Source organism: Mustela nivalis, assembly GCF_964662115.1.
Source record: "Mustela nivalis genome assembly, chromosome: 4".
In the NCBI taxonomy this organism is placed as follows: Eukaryota; Metazoa; Chordata; class Mammalia; order Carnivora; family Mustelidae; genus Mustela; species Mustela nivalis.
The window spans coordinates 6475680-6493287 of record NC_139023.1 but is presented as its reverse complement, the minus strand read 5'-3'; the positions used below and the strand labels follow the sequence as shown (position 1 = coordinate 6493287).

At 45.6% G+C, this 17608-nt stretch overlaps 1 protein-coding gene across 2 annotated transcripts in view; it reads left to right on the top strand.

Moving 5' to 3' along the window:
- The window catches only part of LOC309862774 (protein FAM47E-like), a 37130-nt gene extending 19522 nt beyond the window's left edge, over positions 1-17608 (top strand). The window contains exons 6-8 of one of the 2 annotated variants that reach the window (XM_082727000.1): positions 4689-4844; positions 14628-14702; positions 17437-17608. In XM_082727000.1, the coding sequence (XP_082583126.1) occupies positions 4689-4844; positions 14628-14702; positions 17437-17502 (297 nt within the window). In that variant the 3' untranslated portion in view covers positions 17503-17608. Of the gene's footprint in view, positions 1-4688; positions 4845-5540; positions 5613-14627; positions 14703-17436 lie in introns of those variants that run through there. The other variant, XM_082727001.1, reaches the window with a different exon arrangement.

Here is a 17608-nt window from a genome sequence, read left to right as displayed (position 1 = left end):
TTTCCATATGGGGTCATTTTCCTTCGCTGGTAGGACCTCCTTGAATCCTACTGTGGATCTGCTGGTGATTAATTCCGTCAGCTTTTGTGTGTCTGAAAATATCCGTACCGTGCCTTCATTTTTAAAGATGTTATTTATCAGAGAGAGAGAGGGGGAGAGAGCGAGCACAGGCAGACAGAATGGCAGGCAGAGGCAGAGGGAGAAGCAGGCTCCCTGCTGAGCAAGGAGCCCCATCTGGGACTCGATCCCAGGACGCTGGGATCATGACCTGAGCCAAAGGCAGCGGCTTAACCAACTGAGCCACCCAGGCGTCCCTGTGCCTTCATTTTTAAAACAACTTTTGTGGGTATAGAATTCTAGGCTCACAGAGTTTTGTCGGTTTTATCCTTTTTACATTGTTTTGTCTGTCTGCACCTTAAAGGTGGTATTAATACCACTGCCTTCTTGGCTGTATTGTTTCTGATGAGGAATCTTTAGCCTTCCTCATCTTTGTTTTTCTGGACGTGTGTTTTCCCTTGGCTGCTTGGCTCTCTGTTGCCGGCTGTGAGTGGTGTGATTATTAGGTACACCTTGTGCCTGGGGTTTGCTGCGCCTCTTTTATCCACGGGTTTATACTTTGCATCAGATTTTGGAGAATGTTGATCATTATTTCGTCAAAAACTGTTTTGTCTCTCTTCCTCTGGGCTCTGAGGATGCCAGTTACATGTAGTTACATGTAATCACGTTGCATGGGGTTGTCCCACAGCTCGCTGCTGCGCGTCCAGTTGGGAATTGTTTTTCCTCTCTGTCCTACGATCGCTGTCCTTACAAATTCGAATCTGTTCTTTATGCAACGGCTCATCAGCCATCAATCACCTCTGGTGGTTTTCAGCCATTGCGCACATTAAAATTTTCATTTCAGAAAGTTTGGCTTGAGGGGCGCCTGGGTGGCTCAGTGGGTGAAGCGTCTGCCTTCGGCTCAGGTCAGGATCCCAAGGTCCTGGGATCGAGCCCCGCATCCGGCTCCCTGCTCAGCGGGGAGCCTGCTCCCCTCGGCCTCCGGCCCCTCCCCCTCGGCCTCCGGCTTCTCCCCCTCGGCCTCCGGCTCCTCCCCCTCGGGCTCCGGTCCCTCCCCCTCGGCCTCCGGCCCCTCCCCCTCGGCCTCCGGCCCCTCCCCCTCGGCCTCCGGCTCCTCCCCCTGGACCCCAAGCTCATGATTCTCTCTCTCTAAAATAAAGAAATAAAATCTTAAAAAAAAAAAACCCAAAAACAAAACAAAAAAATGTTTGACTCGAGTTTTTAAAAAATATTTTAAAAATATTTAAAAACTTGAATTTAAAAAAAAAAAACATTTCCACATCTCTTCTTAATCTTGAGCTTATGAAATGCAGTTATACAGTTATACTAACTGTTTACTACTGGGATGTAGTTAAACTTACTTGGAAAGTTTGATCCTTTTTGGTCTTGGCTCTCAGAATTTGTTAGGAAGGACTGACTGTTCAGTCCATGCGTGATTCTCCACAAGGGACAAGACCCTTCGGTTTTTTCTACCCAGGGTCTTGTGAATCCTCAGGCTTCTCAGAAGGGAACAGAAGCTGTCCCTGACCCCGTGTACATGCTGCACCCTGTTTCTTCTAATCCTTATGGCTGGTTCTTTCCCTGAGCTCAGGTAGTTTCCTCTCACACATGCTGAGGAAGATGTCTGCAAACCGCTGATTGCCCTCTCCAAGCACTTCTCCGCTTTCTGTCAATTGTTGCTGTCAGCTGGAGCCACCTTGGTCTGGTCTCTCAATTCCAACCACTCAGCTCAGGGGCTGCTGGTCTCCTCCGAGCCTCTCCCTGTGCTGTGGCCTGGACCGTCTCTCAACACAGCGAGCTGGGGCCGGTGCCTGGGTGGCTCAGTGGGTTGGGCGTCTGCCTTCGGCTCAGGTCGTGATCTTGGGGTCCTGGGACTGAGCCCTGAACTGGGTTCCTTGTTCAGCAGAGAATCTGCTTCTCCTTCTCCCTCTCCCTCTGTGCTCTCTCTCTCTGTCTCAAATAAACAAAATCTTAAAAAAAAAAAAAAAAGACAGTGATCTGGGGTAATTGTGGGGCTTATCTTTTTAGTTTCTTGTCTCTTAGGGGATCACTGTACCTGCTATTTGATGTCTAGTGTCTTATAAACCATTATATATGGATATATATATATTTATACTTACTTCTTTTCTTTTCTTTTTTGGCTGCTGCATGTGGAGGGTGAATCTGATCCCTATTCCAGAAGTGGAAATTCCCTTCATTATTTTTATCCCACTTACTCCTGCTACATTGTTCTTTGGTCTTCTCTAAAACTCTGAGCTTTCCTACAACCTTTTCTGTGCTCATAATATTCTCTCTGCCTGAAGTGCCCCTCTTCCCATGTCTACCTTCTTATACCCTCCTCTAAACCCAGGTCATAGGCTGGTTTTTCCGTGGAGATTTTTCAGGTCCTGGGTTGACATGAATTCATTCTTACTTCTAATCTCTCCCAGCCGCCTGGGCCCCTAATGCCATATAACTCTGTTTGCCTCATATATTCATTCACCCATTTGTCTATGCAATCCTTCAACGAACATTTCTAATTTCCTACTACCAGGTGCCAAAATGTGCTGGGAACAAACCAAGAAGCGGAGACAAATGCTTGTTTCCTGCATTTAAGGGTTGACAGCCTAGTTGGGTCAACATGTAAATGATTAACTATAATGACACGGTTCGTAGGGAGAGAGAGAAGAGGTAATCGATTCTACCCAGCATGGGGCGAGGGTGGGTTGAGCGAAGGCCTCGCAGAAGAAATGGTGTTTGTACTGAGTCTTGAGAGACGACTGGTCACCCAACAACAGAACGTGCTTCCGAACTCAATCTGTCCAGTAGCAGTAGTAGAGGTTTCATGCTCTCCTTTCCCTGCCTTTCACTTTCCTTGTGCACTCACTCTTTCTCTCTGACAAATAAATAATAAAATATTTTTTAAAAATATTTTAAAGTATTTTTTAAATAGTTAAACAAATAAAAATAAACATCCCACAATGCACAGGAGAGCAGTCTTCCTGACCTTCCAACAAAGGATTATCCAGCTCAAAGTACCATAATGCCAAGTTAAGCAATCCAATTTTAATACAATAAGTATTATTGAGCATCTATTATATCCAAAATATTGTTCTAGATGTCAGGGGTTTGTACCTAGGAACAAACTCCGCATTTTAAAGCATGAACAGAGAGACGAGCATCAGAAGACAACTTAGCATGTCAAACGGGGCTATGTCCCGTTAAGAAGAGTGAGGCAGGGAAGAAGACAAGGATGTTGTGAGGTGGCTGCAGGTTTTCGACTGCAGGTGTTCGTCTGTTCGAAGGGGAAGGACGGAAACGCTGAGGTCAGCTCTGCGGAGGGCTTTCCCTCCCCTCTGCTCTGTCCTGTTCTCTCTGCCTGAGATACGGCAGATCGGACTTGACTTGAAATGAACCACACATTCTGCTTCAGGTTTAAATGTGAGTGAGAAGAGAGGCGGCAGAATCTTGGTGGTTTCATCGTTTTGTCTTGCTCTGTGTGTGGGGATCACGTCCACACTATCAGGTCACGACCCAGCAGGTCTCTTTATGTCCTTCATTCACTACTGAGGAATGGAGGAAAGGAAGGAAGGCCATCTATGTTTTTTTTATTAAACAATTTTTTAAAAAATTTATTTATTTGACAGAGAGAGATCACAAGTAGGCAGAGAGGCAGGCAGAGAGAGGAGGAAGCAGGCTCCCCGCTGAGCAGAGAGCCCGATGCGGGGCTCCATCCCAGGACCCCGAGATCACGACCTGAGCCGAAGGCAGAGGCTTCAGCCACTGTGCCACTCGGTGCCCCAGGAAGGCCGTCTACTCTTCCTTCTCTTTCTCTCTTCCGTTTATGGGGAAGAGATTAGTGTTGGAAAGCGTATTTGTTGTTGCTGCTGTTGGATAGCATTTTGATCAAAACTAGTGTAGCATTTATAAGGCTAAAGAAAGGCAGTTCTGGGCTCATAGGAAGTCTATAACTAGTGATTATGGCTGACTGAGTATTGGTGTTTTTTTTTTTTTTTTCCCTTGATATTTATTTATTTGAGAGAGAGAGAGAGATGGAGGCCATGCACAAGCAGGGGGAGGGGCAGAGGAGGAGCAAGAGGGAAAGAAACAGACTCCCTGCTGAGTGATGGGGCTTCATCCCATGACCCTGAGATCACAACCTGAGCTGAAAGCAAGAGTCAGATGCTTAACCCACTGAGCCGCCCAGGCACCCTGGTTGGTTCTATATTGTCTAAGGTCATTATGCTTCAGTGAAATATGTGATTTTTAAATATGATTTCTAGCTGCTTCACGTAAGTTTCTCCTTTAATCTTTCCTACAACCCTATGGAGGGGATACTCTCATCTTCATTTTATAGATGCAGGATTAAGTAATTTGCCTCTGGACTCATAGCTACTAAGTGGGGGAGGCTGGACTTCAACCCATGTTTGTCTAAGTCGAAGGCCATATTTAACCACCCATTTTTTCTTGTTCATGAACTTTTCACGGTACCTTTGTAAATAAAAGCATTCTGAAACTTCATAAAATACCTTGACAAGGATCAATAATGAGCTAAAAATAAATGCTACTGCTTTCAGAAACTAAATCTTAGGTTTATTGAAATGACAAATATGAAAAATGAATGAAATTGGGAATTATGTTATTTTCTGTAGAATCCTCACAAACCAAAGTGTGTGAAGATGAGATATGGAGCCTGGTATCTGAACACGAAGTTGTGGAAAAAGCAAAGAGCAGACGAACCTTTGGTTGACCCCAAGGTGTCATGTAAAGCTCAAGATGAGAATTTTAAAAGGGAGATGCAGGAACAGGTATGTGTATATGTTGAGATTAGATCATCCGATCTGGAGGTTTTCGCAGTGTACCTGGTAGCTCATACTGCAGCCAGAGTCTGGGTGAAACACAAGTTCCAGAAAGTCTTACAGCTTGCATGTTGACCTCAACAATGGGAAAGTTACACATACACACGGTGTACGTGTAATAAGTAAAACGTGGGATCTCCTGGCTTTGTGGTAGACACAGTGTCTCTAAAGATGGGACAACCACTCATTATATTCCTAGCATTCTTGGGACAATTAATTCTATGGATAAATTGGTTGTTCCAAGGGTGGAGTGACGTGGTAGGACCACCTGCTCAGAATGGATATAACATCACCGGTTCTCTTTGAGTAACTAAATGGGAAGTTTGCTTTTTGTCAGCAATGGATGAATGTTAAAGAATTCAAAATTGCCTTCGGGAAACATCTTTTTGCAGTTCAGCAGAGTTGTAGGATTTGTCTAAGAGAACAAGGACAAAGGTCAGTAAACACTGCTTGGTATCACAAAGCAGCAAACACGCCTAACAAGTAGGTGCTCTAATATCACTACACAAAACTCTGTGCCCGCAAAAGAAGGGCAAAGAAGTTACAAAGAAGATACTCATTGTAGTCCTGGAAATTTGGAGATAATGATGCAATACCTGAACAGAACTCTGAGACGAATATTTGTGAACCTCTTCTCTTTTACAGTGGGCCCAAAACTTCTCCCAGATAATGATGTGAAAAGACTGCAGAAGGAAGTAAAATGTACAAATTTGCCTACTCGTTCATGTAGTAATCACTCATTGATTGCCTCCTTTAGATTGGAGACCTGAGACCCGAAGGATGGTCCTTTTTATCTTTTCCAGTAGCGGGTATGACATTCTTATTTCCAGATGTGGGCCTGACACAAATTTAGAGCACAAGATGCTTAAAGAAGCCTATACATAATGTAAATAATGTTCAGTAGAATTTTCTGGCATATGGTTTCTGGAGCAAAATATCTAAATTTATGTGAATTTACTACATGACATAAAACTATCCCAGCTGCACTTAAAAAATAACAAAACATGAAGGAGTGAAGGTTAATTCTTAACCAATTAAATCCTGAAAAATAATAGTGGTTGCAAAACTTACTATTTGTAAGGGTCTTAGATGTTCTTTTGTTAGAAATACATTCTTAAAGACTTACTCAAGGCTGAAGGGATTTTACATATTCCATTTTGATGGTGAAAGCAGGAAAAGATGTTTGCCAAAATGGGGACAGTAAGCTCCTGAAAAAGAAATAACGTTTAGATTTTGGAAATAGGGTTGCATATTATAGTGAAAGATTATTTACCGGACAGTCTAGACAGAGGGAGGAGTAGAAACCATGGGGTTTTCCATAATGACGTTTATAAATCCCACACTTGGAGTTCCTGAAGATCGAATTGCCCTGGGGACTTTAGCTGCATTGACTGTGGCATCCCAGTTCATCAGACACAGAAGACGCGGTGCAATGCCGGCAAAGCACAGTCGCTAGGGCGACATGGCTGTCTTGCAGGAACACACGGGTTTCTCTGTTCTTGGAGGAGCTCATTTGGGAGGTAAAACGGTGTTAAAGAACGGAGTTACAATGACATAAACTTACCTATCCAGTTTTAAAATTCAAATAAATGAGAGGTAAAACCGAAAGAATACGTAAAGATCCCAAAGGTATTGGAACCGGATCAAATCTTTTCTGATTGTTGTGCCCTTTCATGTTAAAATCTATTAAAGAACAAAATCCAACCAGGTAAATTTAAAGGTGTAATTAGCCTTATTCAGTGACTCACTGAACCATCCTGTCCAACCAGCAGAAGTGAGCTCTGAAGAGTTGTGTTGTGTAAGACGGAACACAAGTGGAAGAGTTGTGTGGTGTCAGGAGGAAGGCTTTCATAGGCAGAAATGAGTGGGTCAAGGAAATTGTTGCAAAAGAAAAGATTGTTCCAGGTAAGGTCACCTTTCTTAGGGGGAAGGGCAGGGATCTCAGGCAGAGCCTCGCGGGCGCTCATCGGGAAATTCCAGACTCACTGGTTTAAAATCCCACTCATGGGAGAATCTGAAACTTCGATTCGGTATTCGATTAGGTATTAATCTTGGTGGGGCTTCACGCAAGTGACTCCCTTTTGGACCCGTTGTTCCTTTTTCACAGTCGCACCCCCGCCCCTTCCAGAGACTGTCCCCTGCACCGAGAGGTGTGATCAAACTGTAAGGCATTAGCGCTGCTCGCAGCTGCTGGTCTGTAGGTCCCAAAGCTTCGGTGGATCTCATTTCTTTTGATGAATCCCTGTGGTGTTCACGGGTGGTGATTCAGGCTCACCATGTTTTAGCCAGTCATTCCCTTCGTCTCTTCGTGATGCTCCAGACTTAGGGAGATCATCTGCTTGGTGACAAGCGGCTACAAACATGCATTTCAAGCTTTTGAGAGAACAGAACCCACCAGGGAGAGTATTATGGTAACTGCACATGGGATCATTCCCAATGTTTGGAGTGCACTTTGGAGCCATGGTTTCTGAGGCCCAACCAGTCAAAGAATGACCCTGTTGTCAGAGGCGCCCTTTTAAGCCAAGTGGCTTGCCCAGTGATGTTACGTAAGTGAGTTTCGGCTTCCCCAGCGGTCTTAATCCAAGGGCAGCATGTGGTGTATGGGCAGCATAACACAGACACCTCTTTGCTCAGCTAAAAGATAATCCTTTTATCAGGAACAACTTTGGCCGGAAAGTCTAGGGATATTTGCTGGGCAGCTAGTGTCTTAGCGATGGAATCTGCAGAGTTAAGAAGCCTCTGATCATAGTCTCATCTGTTCTGACTCCTACACCAGAGGTCAGCCAGGTTTTTTAGTGCTTATGGGAAGACAGTCACCCAGCCTAAAATAAAAGGTCATCCTAAGTGCCTGACAAAGATGCGTGCTGCTGGTGCAGTCTCTCAGTGAGCGGGGGCAGCTCTGGTCTTGATAATCTTGGGCACGTGGGGGTGCAAATGTACAGAGATTCGCATGAGTAAATGTGCCACTGGGGTACCTGCTTCCAAGCAGGGGTCAACTGTAGTTTGTGGTGACGTGGGAAGAGAAGAGAAATTGGCCGCCGGGAGGACCAGGGAATGTCTCGCAACGTGACGAATCCAGGAATCTGCCAGTTTGCCTCCCGTAGCAATGGACTGGGAGATACAGATGATGCAATTACCCTTCTGGGCCAGTGTTAGAGTCATGAACAGAAAGAGAAGAAGGAGTTTCATGTTCACGGATGAAGTGCTAATTAGTGCCTTGGGTAGAAAGCAGTTGACTTTGATCGTTCTCTTGCTCCCCGTGATTCAGGGGTCTCCAGTATCTGCACAAGACCAGGTGTCGGGCGAGTGGCGGGGGGACTGCTCTGGCTGTGGACTGTCTATCTGGGGGCTCAGTGGCCTCCAGTTTCGTAGCAGTGGCAGTGGTCAGGAGTCCTTGGTAGGATCCCTTCTAACGGGGCTCAAGGGTTCTCATCCTTTGATGACGCTTCTGGAATACCCAATCACCGGACTCCAGACTGTGGCCTTGAAGTGGGATCGGATTAAATCTTCAATCTGTGGTTGATGTGCTTGAGCCTCCGATGGTAAAGAGGTGCGGCAGCTGATCAAACCAGGAGGAGGCAGCAGGGATCAGCTGAAGGTCGTAGAAGACATTGGTCTGCCGGTGGCTATTTCCTGGGGACTGAGTTTATGTTTTCCAAACAGATGGGAAGACCAAAAGCAATACCTTAAGCCAGGGGAGTCCGGTGATTTCAGCAAGTTTAGAAATGTTAAGTTAGGAGTGCCTGGGTGCCTCAGTGGGTAAAAGCCTCCGCCTTCGGCTCAGGTCATGATCACGGGGTCCTGGGATCGAGTCCCACATCGGGTTCTGTGCTCGGCAGGGAGCCTGCTTCCTCCCCTCTTTCTGCCTGCCGCTCTGCCTGCTTGTGATCTCTGTCTGTCAAATAAACAAATAAGTAAGTAATCTTTAAAAAAAAAAAAAAAGAAATGTGAAGTTTGAGGATCCCGTGAGTTCTGTCAACCTGGCCCGATGAGTCCGGCCGATAAAGGCAATGCTAGTTCCAAAAAGCTGGCGAGGTTTTCATTAAGCCTCATACACTTTGCCAAGTAAAGTGGCTGCCTTGACCGCTGGAGACTGTGGAAGCTATGCCCCAAGTGGGAAACACACACTCCGACGGTTTCCTCGCCATCACGAGGACGTCCGCCTTGCAGCCGGGGGAGGCTGGCGCCCACCCAGACAGCACGCGCGGGAGCCGACGGAGCGGTGACCCTCGCCTCGGCGCAGCTGGAGGAAGGAGTCCAGCGGCGGGTGTTCCGAGGGTCCAGAGGGAGGGGCTCTGAGGCCCTTGGAGACCACCAGAGTTTCTCTAGGCTTAGGAAGCTGGCCTGTCGCACCTCAGTGCAGATGGTCTTGGCAGCTTTAGGACATCTCCCCGCTAATGTCAGTTCCCAGTTCAAGTTCATCTTAAACGTCCTGGAGTGGGTTCGGTGATGCAAAAACCAAAAAGTGGGGCTTGTCAGGAGCCAGGATGAGACCGGCAGGTGCCTCGAGTTTCCCACAGCCCTAACTCTTGTTGACCCGTGTTCATTTCTGATCTGGGCGCAGACTGTTGCCGTGGGACAAGGAGGTCAGGGTGGCCAAAATCTGGTGAGGACGGGTCATTGTTTTGCAGAAGCAGAGTGGATTTCATCCACACACGCAACAGTCTTTATAGATTTATTTGCTGCTGCCTTTGCACGGAAGTCAGCCGGGGGTATTTCTCTGACACTGAGGTTTCAGTCTTTTATTATGAGCCTCCATTTTGACGACAGTTTCAGGAGGTAAGAGACGAGCAGTAAGATCGTCTACCTATTGCCCATTTTTGATTGAGTCCCAGAGGACATAAGGAAGCCCCTTTGTTTCTGTAACATCCCTAAATCCTGGATGGCCCCAGAGGCAGGCTGCTATGATCCTGAGAGCTGGCCTGCTCAGGTAAGGGCACAGAGCACGGTTTGTTGCGTGGTTGGAGCTTAGGGAAGGTTTCCCCTTTGGAGTAGGTCATCTTGGATAGGAATCGTTCAGCCAGACTGAAAATCCTCTTTCTCATTTCTACGGTATGACCCATGCATGGAGATGCGATCAGGAGTAGTTCAAGGAGTATCTCATAAATCAGGACGCGCTACCACAAAATGGGACGCTAGTGCCTTGTAGTCACCGACTTGACTTCCTCAGGTAGAGGCGGTAATGTAGCGGGATTAAGGGTGTTGCAACGTCTAAGACTCAGAGTAGGCGTGAACGCAGAAGGATCTCTTAAGAAGTTAGTGTACCCGCAAGAAATGTTGAGTCGATTCTGAGTTAAGGAGACTTTGGACAGTGTGTGCAGTTCACAAATAAACGTCATTTCCTAGGGTCACATACGGTGAGACTGCCATTCTCGCCTTGCTGTGACTGTAGCCGTAAGACAGCTGGGCCAGGGGCGCCTGGGCGGCTCTGTGGGGTGAGCCTCTGCCTTCGTCTCAGGTCATAATCTCAGGGTCCTGGGATCGGGTCCTGGGATTGAGTCCCGCATCCGGAATCTCTGCTCAGCAGGGAGCCTGCTTCCTCCTCTCTCTCTCTGCCTGCCTCTCTGCCTACTTGTGATCTCTGTCTGTCAAATAAATTAAAAAAAAAGACAGCTGGGCTAGGCAGGAGCGACAGAACCAGGCTGTGTGCTGTACTGGGTCCCAGGCTTCTGGCTACTACCCTGCCCTTCAGTGAGCCTTCCCAGGGCTTGAGTATCCCCTTCCTGCACAAATAAGCTGAAAAGATTTGCACAGTGGGGTGGCCCTGAGGCAGGCGGGTCTTGGGGTGCTTGTCTCAGTCTCCTGAAAGCCAGCACACAGTTGTCTTCCCAAGGAAAGTGTTCGGGGACTGAAATTTTAGTAAGTTCACAGACTAGGGTAGCTAATAGCGAAAAAGTAAGAGCCTATCATCTTCAAGAGCGGGTCAAGCCTAGTTACCCACTAGTCACCTAGTTGTGCATATAGGAAATTCCTGGACTAGCTTCATTCTTTGGGGAGATTCAGGGCTTCAACAATGACCCAGGTAATGAACAGGGTCTAGAGATAATTGTGATTTTTCCTTAGAGACTTTGTGTCCCTTTACAGCTAACTGCTCTAGCAAATCAGTGAAATCTTCTATGAACTCTTTGGAGGCTGAAAGTAGCAAGAGGTCATCTACATATTGCAAAAGGATGGATTTCCCGGGCAACTGAGTGTTGCTTAAATCTTGGTAAAGTGCTCGAGAGAAGTAAGAAGGGGCCTCATGACCCCTTGAGGCATCACTGCGCAGGTAGAGCGTTGACAGTACAAGGGAGGCAAATGGGGTGGTTGGGATCACCAGGGGTGCTGGAAAGGCTGAACAGAGGTCCGCAGCCGTGGACCATTTTGAGTCTGGTGGAACTCCTGACAGAAAGGTGTCTAGGTTTGGAATGACGGGGGGATGAGGAATCACTGATTTATGAATAAATCCCAAATCCTGGAAAAATCAGCATCCTGTCCATGACGTTTCCAGACTGGTGAGGTCGGCTGTAGGAACTGGCACAAGGGATGGTTAGCCCCCAGGCGATGAGGTCTTCTGTGGGTGTGAGGTCTTGTATGGCCCCAGGATTTAATGGTTAGTGAGGTGATTTAGGGAGAGGTTTGGTTACACCTGTTTGAAGTCTCCGGGAATGGCTTGTAAAAGTTCAGCTTCTATTTTGTGACCTCCTTGTGGTCCTTGGGATGTTGAAGACTAAGGATCTCGAACACCATCCCCGGGGTTTTGCGGTCTTGCTTTCTGCATCCATTTTTGGACTTCACCAGGTCCTACCAACATGGGTACAGGCTGATAAAGACTGGGCAGCCGGGGTCCGGGGCCCTGAGAATGACTCAAACTCTCAAAAAAACTTCTGGGCTTCCTCCCTAGATTTAGGAAGTTCTTTAATTATGAGCACTAGCTCAGTCTTTGACCAAGAAGTGACTGAGAACTGAGAGGTTCGTTTACAACCTTGAATAGTTTTATTTTCAAAAGCAACTGTCCAAGAGTCTCTTCCGAGTGGAACGGGTGTTCAGAGGATTAGTAAGCCACGGGTTCTTGGGTGAAATAGGACAGAGGGGAGCAACAGAAGTCGCCCGAGTCCTACAGTCTTTTATTTTAGGTACCTCTTGTGTCTCTAATTTTTCATTTGCTTTCTGTAATGAAGTAGTTCAATGATGTTATTTTGGAATCTTCAAACCTTTTGGAGGCTTCTGTGTACAGTTGAACAGGCGTCCCATTCTGCATTTTCAACTTGGGACCCTCTCGCTCTCAAGTGCATTTCTTAGATGAGTGATCTTGTCCCACCGGAATATTCCCCATAATGGCCTTTGTAATTCTATTTCTAATTTGTCATTGTAATTCTAATGTCATTTTTAGTAAAACATTGCCATTTTGCTAGATATCTGCAGCTTCTGGGAACAGAGTTCTTAGACATAAAATAAGCAAGCATGTAGGCATGTGGATATCTGGATAAAAAGGGTCCCATTTCTTTCAGCTAGGCCTTTGGGTTTCTTGGAGCCAAACTTCTACCTAAGAGGGCCTACCACAGGGGTCTTCTCAAAGTGGAAAACACTCTAAGAACCTTTAGATGCGTAACTTCTGTTCTCCAGTCTTTTCATCGTGACTTCTGAGGTGATCATTAGCAATAAGCCCTTATTTAAGCCTGAATATCTGAGGCCACCCACTGGGCCTGTCCAGCCCAAAGCAGACACAGATCAGCTCAAATCCGATCTAGTCCAGTCCCGAATCCAATCCAGTCTGGTTTTGAAGTTGGACCCAGTAACCAGCAGTTCCCTGTGTGGAACCTGGAGACCAGAAAAAAGGACTGAACCAGCAGACCCCAAAGAATAGGGGGTATGGACGGATCCCAAACAAATGGGGAACCACAGCTGCAAATGTGGATCTGATGACAGAACCCCCGATAGAGCAGGCGGTTTCCAGTGGTGGGGGATGTGGAGAGCCGATCCGATCAGGAGCTTGAAGCAGAGAGTGGCGCTCAGAACCAGAGGAACTTCCCAGAGGCCCTCAGGAGCAGCAAGAGAGACAGAGAACTCCGTGTTCTCGGGCACCACACTTGTTTCTTGTTGCCCCCAACACCACTGGATGTCTCCTTCACTCCCACCGCTGCCACCAAATCTGTTAAAGAACAACAATTCAACCAAGTAAAGTTGAAGATCGGATTGACTTTATTCAATGGTTCATGAATTGGCAGCAGCTCATTGAACAAACAGAAGGGTGCACCAAGGACTTTTATGAAATGGAAGGCTTTTATAGACAGATAAGGGGTGGGATAAGGAAGCTATTAGCAAAAGAAGACAGAGGTTTGTTGTAGGCAAAGTCACCTCCCTGAGAAGGAAGGGCTGAGTTCTTATGCAGAGCACCTGCCTACTGCTGGTCAGGAAAGTCCAGACTGCCTGGTTTAAAATCCCACTCCTAGGGCAGGCTGAACCCACAGCTGGGTTAGTTACTAAATCTTGGTGGGGCTTAACCAAAGGGACTCCATTTGGGGCCTGGTGTTCCTTTTTAACAGATCTCAAAATTACGAATATATTGTCAAGTGGAAAAAACACTCGTTTCTTGCTCTACTACTCTCAATTCTGGTCAGCAGATGTGTCAGGGTTTTTCTTTTCCCGTCACCAAGGAATTCTCTGATTCTCCAGACACCAGCTGAGTGTCCTACAATTTAACTCAAGTCTGCGACTGTCTACCTGGAGTTGGCATCAGACGTGACAGGGTAAGGGCTCAGTCCCACAACCCTACCCCCACTTCAGATGCCAATCATACGTCAGGTTCTCCCTTGTGCTTCCGCACTGGGCATTGGAGGTCCCTATACCTCCTCCTCGCGTTCTGTCATCTGCTCAAAGAGCTCAGGAAAACTGCTTACTCATGAAATTATGGGTTTATTGTAAAAGGAGATTACTCAGGACTAGCCAGATGCACAGAGCAAGGTGTATGATGAAGGGTGCAGAGCCTCCGTGCCCTCCCTGAGCAACCCCCCACCCCAAACCTCTGCATACTCACCAACCTGGGAGCTCTCTGAACCCTGTCCTTTTGGGCTTTTATGGCGGCTCTAATAGGTAGGCGTGGCTGATTACGTCACTGGTCATCTGTGATTAACTCAGCCGGAGATTGCAGGATGGAGCGGAAGTTCCCACCCTCTCATCACACGGTTCTTGCCTCTGGCAGGTGGACTCCGTCCTGTGCTCTCCAAGGGCTTTCCAAAAATCACCTTGTTAACACAGTCTCTGTTGTGGTTAAAAGGGGCTGGTTATGAATAACAAAAAATTCTCCTTTAGCCTTTGTGGCACTTACCACTTAGGAAATTGCAATGGTTTTTAGGAGCTCTGTGCCAGGAATGGGAAGGAAACCGAATATAAATGTCTTACTAAAAAATCACAGTATCACACTTGTCAATCTCAAATAGGTTCGATTCCAGACATCTGGGCTTAATAATTGTCTAATTGCTAAAAAGTGTTGCTTCTCCTTAATACAAGAGTTAGAAAAAAGGGGGTAGGGAAAGGAGAGAAAGTTGGACATCTTTTGAAAGTCTTTATATTCAGCTCGTGAACATTATCTACACGTGTACTCCCAGAGGAGAAGGAAGTGATTTCAGATGAGGTACTTTATAAACAGCTGGCTGCCTTTAATTAGGACAAGCGGGAATCAAACTTCTGACAGCTGACTGTTTTTTTTTCTTTGTCATTGTTTTTGTTTTAATGTGGATCTTCTTCTTGGAGGAGTCTCTTGCTGACCTTCATGGAACCACTGCCTTTAAGGATTTCGTTCTAAGCAGGGGCTACAGGATGCCAAGTGTGAGTCTGGGGTCATTTCAGCAAGACTGGCTCAGGGGTTCACAGTCGCTGATGGGACAGCACAGTTGCCTACCAAAAGCCAAATACAGTTGACTCTTGAACAACACAGGCTTGAACTGTGCAGGTCCACTTACATGTGAATATTTTGGGGGGTAACTACAGTACAATACTGTAAATATATTTTCTTTTATGATCTTCTTAATAACATTTTTTCTCTAGCTTCCTTTAATGTAAGAAGACGGTATGTAATATATATATATATAACATGCAAAATATATGTTAATCAACTGCCTATGTTATCAATAAGGCTTCTAGTCAACCTTATAGATTATTAGTAAAATTTCCGGGGAGTCAAAACATATACATGTATTTTCAGTTGTGGGGGGTTGGTGACCCTGACCTCTGTAGTATATCGTTCAAGGGTCAACTGTACTTCTCAAAACAGGATTCGGGCTATGGCAGAAAGCGCATGCTTTACCCCAGACAAAGGCCCAGAGATAGGATTTGGTTTTTGCTTTTTTTATTCTGCCTATTTGATTTTTGCTCTCCAAGGTGCTGTCTTCCTACTGACTCACCTGACTTGAGTTTGGCTTTAATGGAACCAAAGCGAAAGAGGTCCCCGTGCAGGGCGTGTACCTTGCAAACTCTACCACTCGAACACTCTGAAGTCTCTAGAAAGTCTCTGAGTGTCTTTTACTTCCACATGTAAGGACAAAGAGCTGTGGTTTGGGTCAGGACAAAATGGAACTGAGATTCACAATAGTGTTGTACCATGGGGTCAGGCTTGTGTGGAAACAGAACAGGGCAAAAGTTCACTTCCCCAGGACCCACCAGTTTTCCCCACTTTTTCTTACCCCCCATCTAGTTTCCCCTTTCTTAACTTGTAAAGCTGGCCCCAGCTGCCTTCCACGTGGAAAAGCCACGCTGGGAAGGCCACGTGCCACATGGGTGGGGTGGAAGGTCGGCAGAGCAGACCATTTTTAGCAAGAGAGCCTCAGAGCCTAGAGTTCTGTGCCCAGACCAGCGCTGTCACCACAGAAACCAGCGAGTCAGGTTGCTAAAGTCGTAGCTGTTGAGTCACTCATTTATGCAGTGTCCCCCGTGTGCACACCCACGTGTCTTCAGGAAGCCAGCGGCCAACATGAAGTTCAGGAAATGCAATACTAGATTTCTTCTTTTCCATGAATGAGAGAACTGACGGTAGCTTACACTTACCGGCAAGTACGTGTATTGACTAAGCACAGATCCAGACGGGCTCAAAGTTAATGTGAGGGAAAGTCTTGAGTGCGAGGTGGAGATGGGTGGAAGATTGCATGACGTGACGAGGGGTTGGGGGACGAACTACTGTCCTTTAGCTCTGAGCCTCAGTAATAGGCAGGGAGCTATAGTTAACACAATTATCCACATCGACATACTTGTAACTGCCTAGTCAGAGCGAGGGTCACATACGTATATATTTACATCTATGATATAGAAAATGTCCTTATAATATTTTTCAAAGATTTATTTATTTGAGAGAATGAGAGAGAGAGAGAGAGAGAGAAAGCACATGCAGGGGTCAGAGGGAGAGGGGGAGAAACCCCAGCAGACTCCCACTGACACAGGGCTCCATCTCATGACCCCGAGATCATGACTTGAGCTGTAAACAAATTGGATACTCAACAGACTGAGCCACTGAGGCACCCCATGTCTATTATATTTTATGTAATTACCTAATTAATTGCATATATTGTATATTTTACAACATATGTAAAAATACTTAAGCATAAATATAATTACATGATATATGTGTAAGATATATATATATATTTTTCCTGCCAAGGACTGTATACATACACATATATATATCCTTGTTTGCTGTTGTAATAATTCAGTTCTGTCTTAACATTTTTAGTGGCAGAACACTTTTTAAAAATTTTTTTGATTTGTCCCTTGTTGGTTTAATCAATCAATGAACATTTACTTCAATTTTGGGCAAAAAGAAGCATGCCTGACACATGGGCTCTACTCTTCCAGCTGCGTTAGCTAGCGAGAGATGATGTCCTTAACTACTACATTTGAGTCCTCTGAGAACACCTGTCATTCCAAACCCTGGAATACATTTTCTTCCTTTATTCTTACATCTTATATCTTCTATTTTCACAGTAAATTTTCAACTAAAAGGGAGGGAGAAATTTATTTTTTATATATATTTAATATATATATTATATATTTTCAATATATGTTATTACTTATTTAAATATATATGCATATTTATGTATTTATATCCATATATGTAAACATTCATTCTTTCCATGCGCGTGAGGTCTGTGCACACTGTACACACGCACTCACGTGTGTTACATGAGCGCAGGTACTTGATGCACATCCAGCGTCCGCTGCTGGATCACCTGTCCTATTCCTTACCCTCAGCTTCATTCTGCTACACAGATGGGTCCCAGGTATTTGATAGAAGGGACGAGCAGCCCGAGGCTTTGCTGAACTGAGCCGGGCTGGACTTGGGCACAGAACGAATGGGAATCGGAGCAGGATACTTCGGATGTTGTACAACTACTTTCCAAAGTCTCAATTTATCATGTTCATTTGTCAACATGAAATTTTGAGTACCACAAGGATGTACGTCAGAGTGTGAGGTTGTGAATGTGGGCACGGTAGTGTCTGTGGGCAGAACTGTACAATTTACTTCAATTTATTTGCCAATCTAATGAAGGTTTACTCTTTTTTTTTTTTTAAGTTCCTTGCGAAGATGTATGTCAGGAAGGAGTGCAAATGTGAGTGTAATAAGACCTCTATCAAATAATTCAAGCATAGAAGAATCTTGGGAAGATGATTATTTTATTTGCTACATACTTGGCTATTTCTCTGTCTCCTTTTAAACCTTAAATAAAATTTGTAAGTGTCCCATG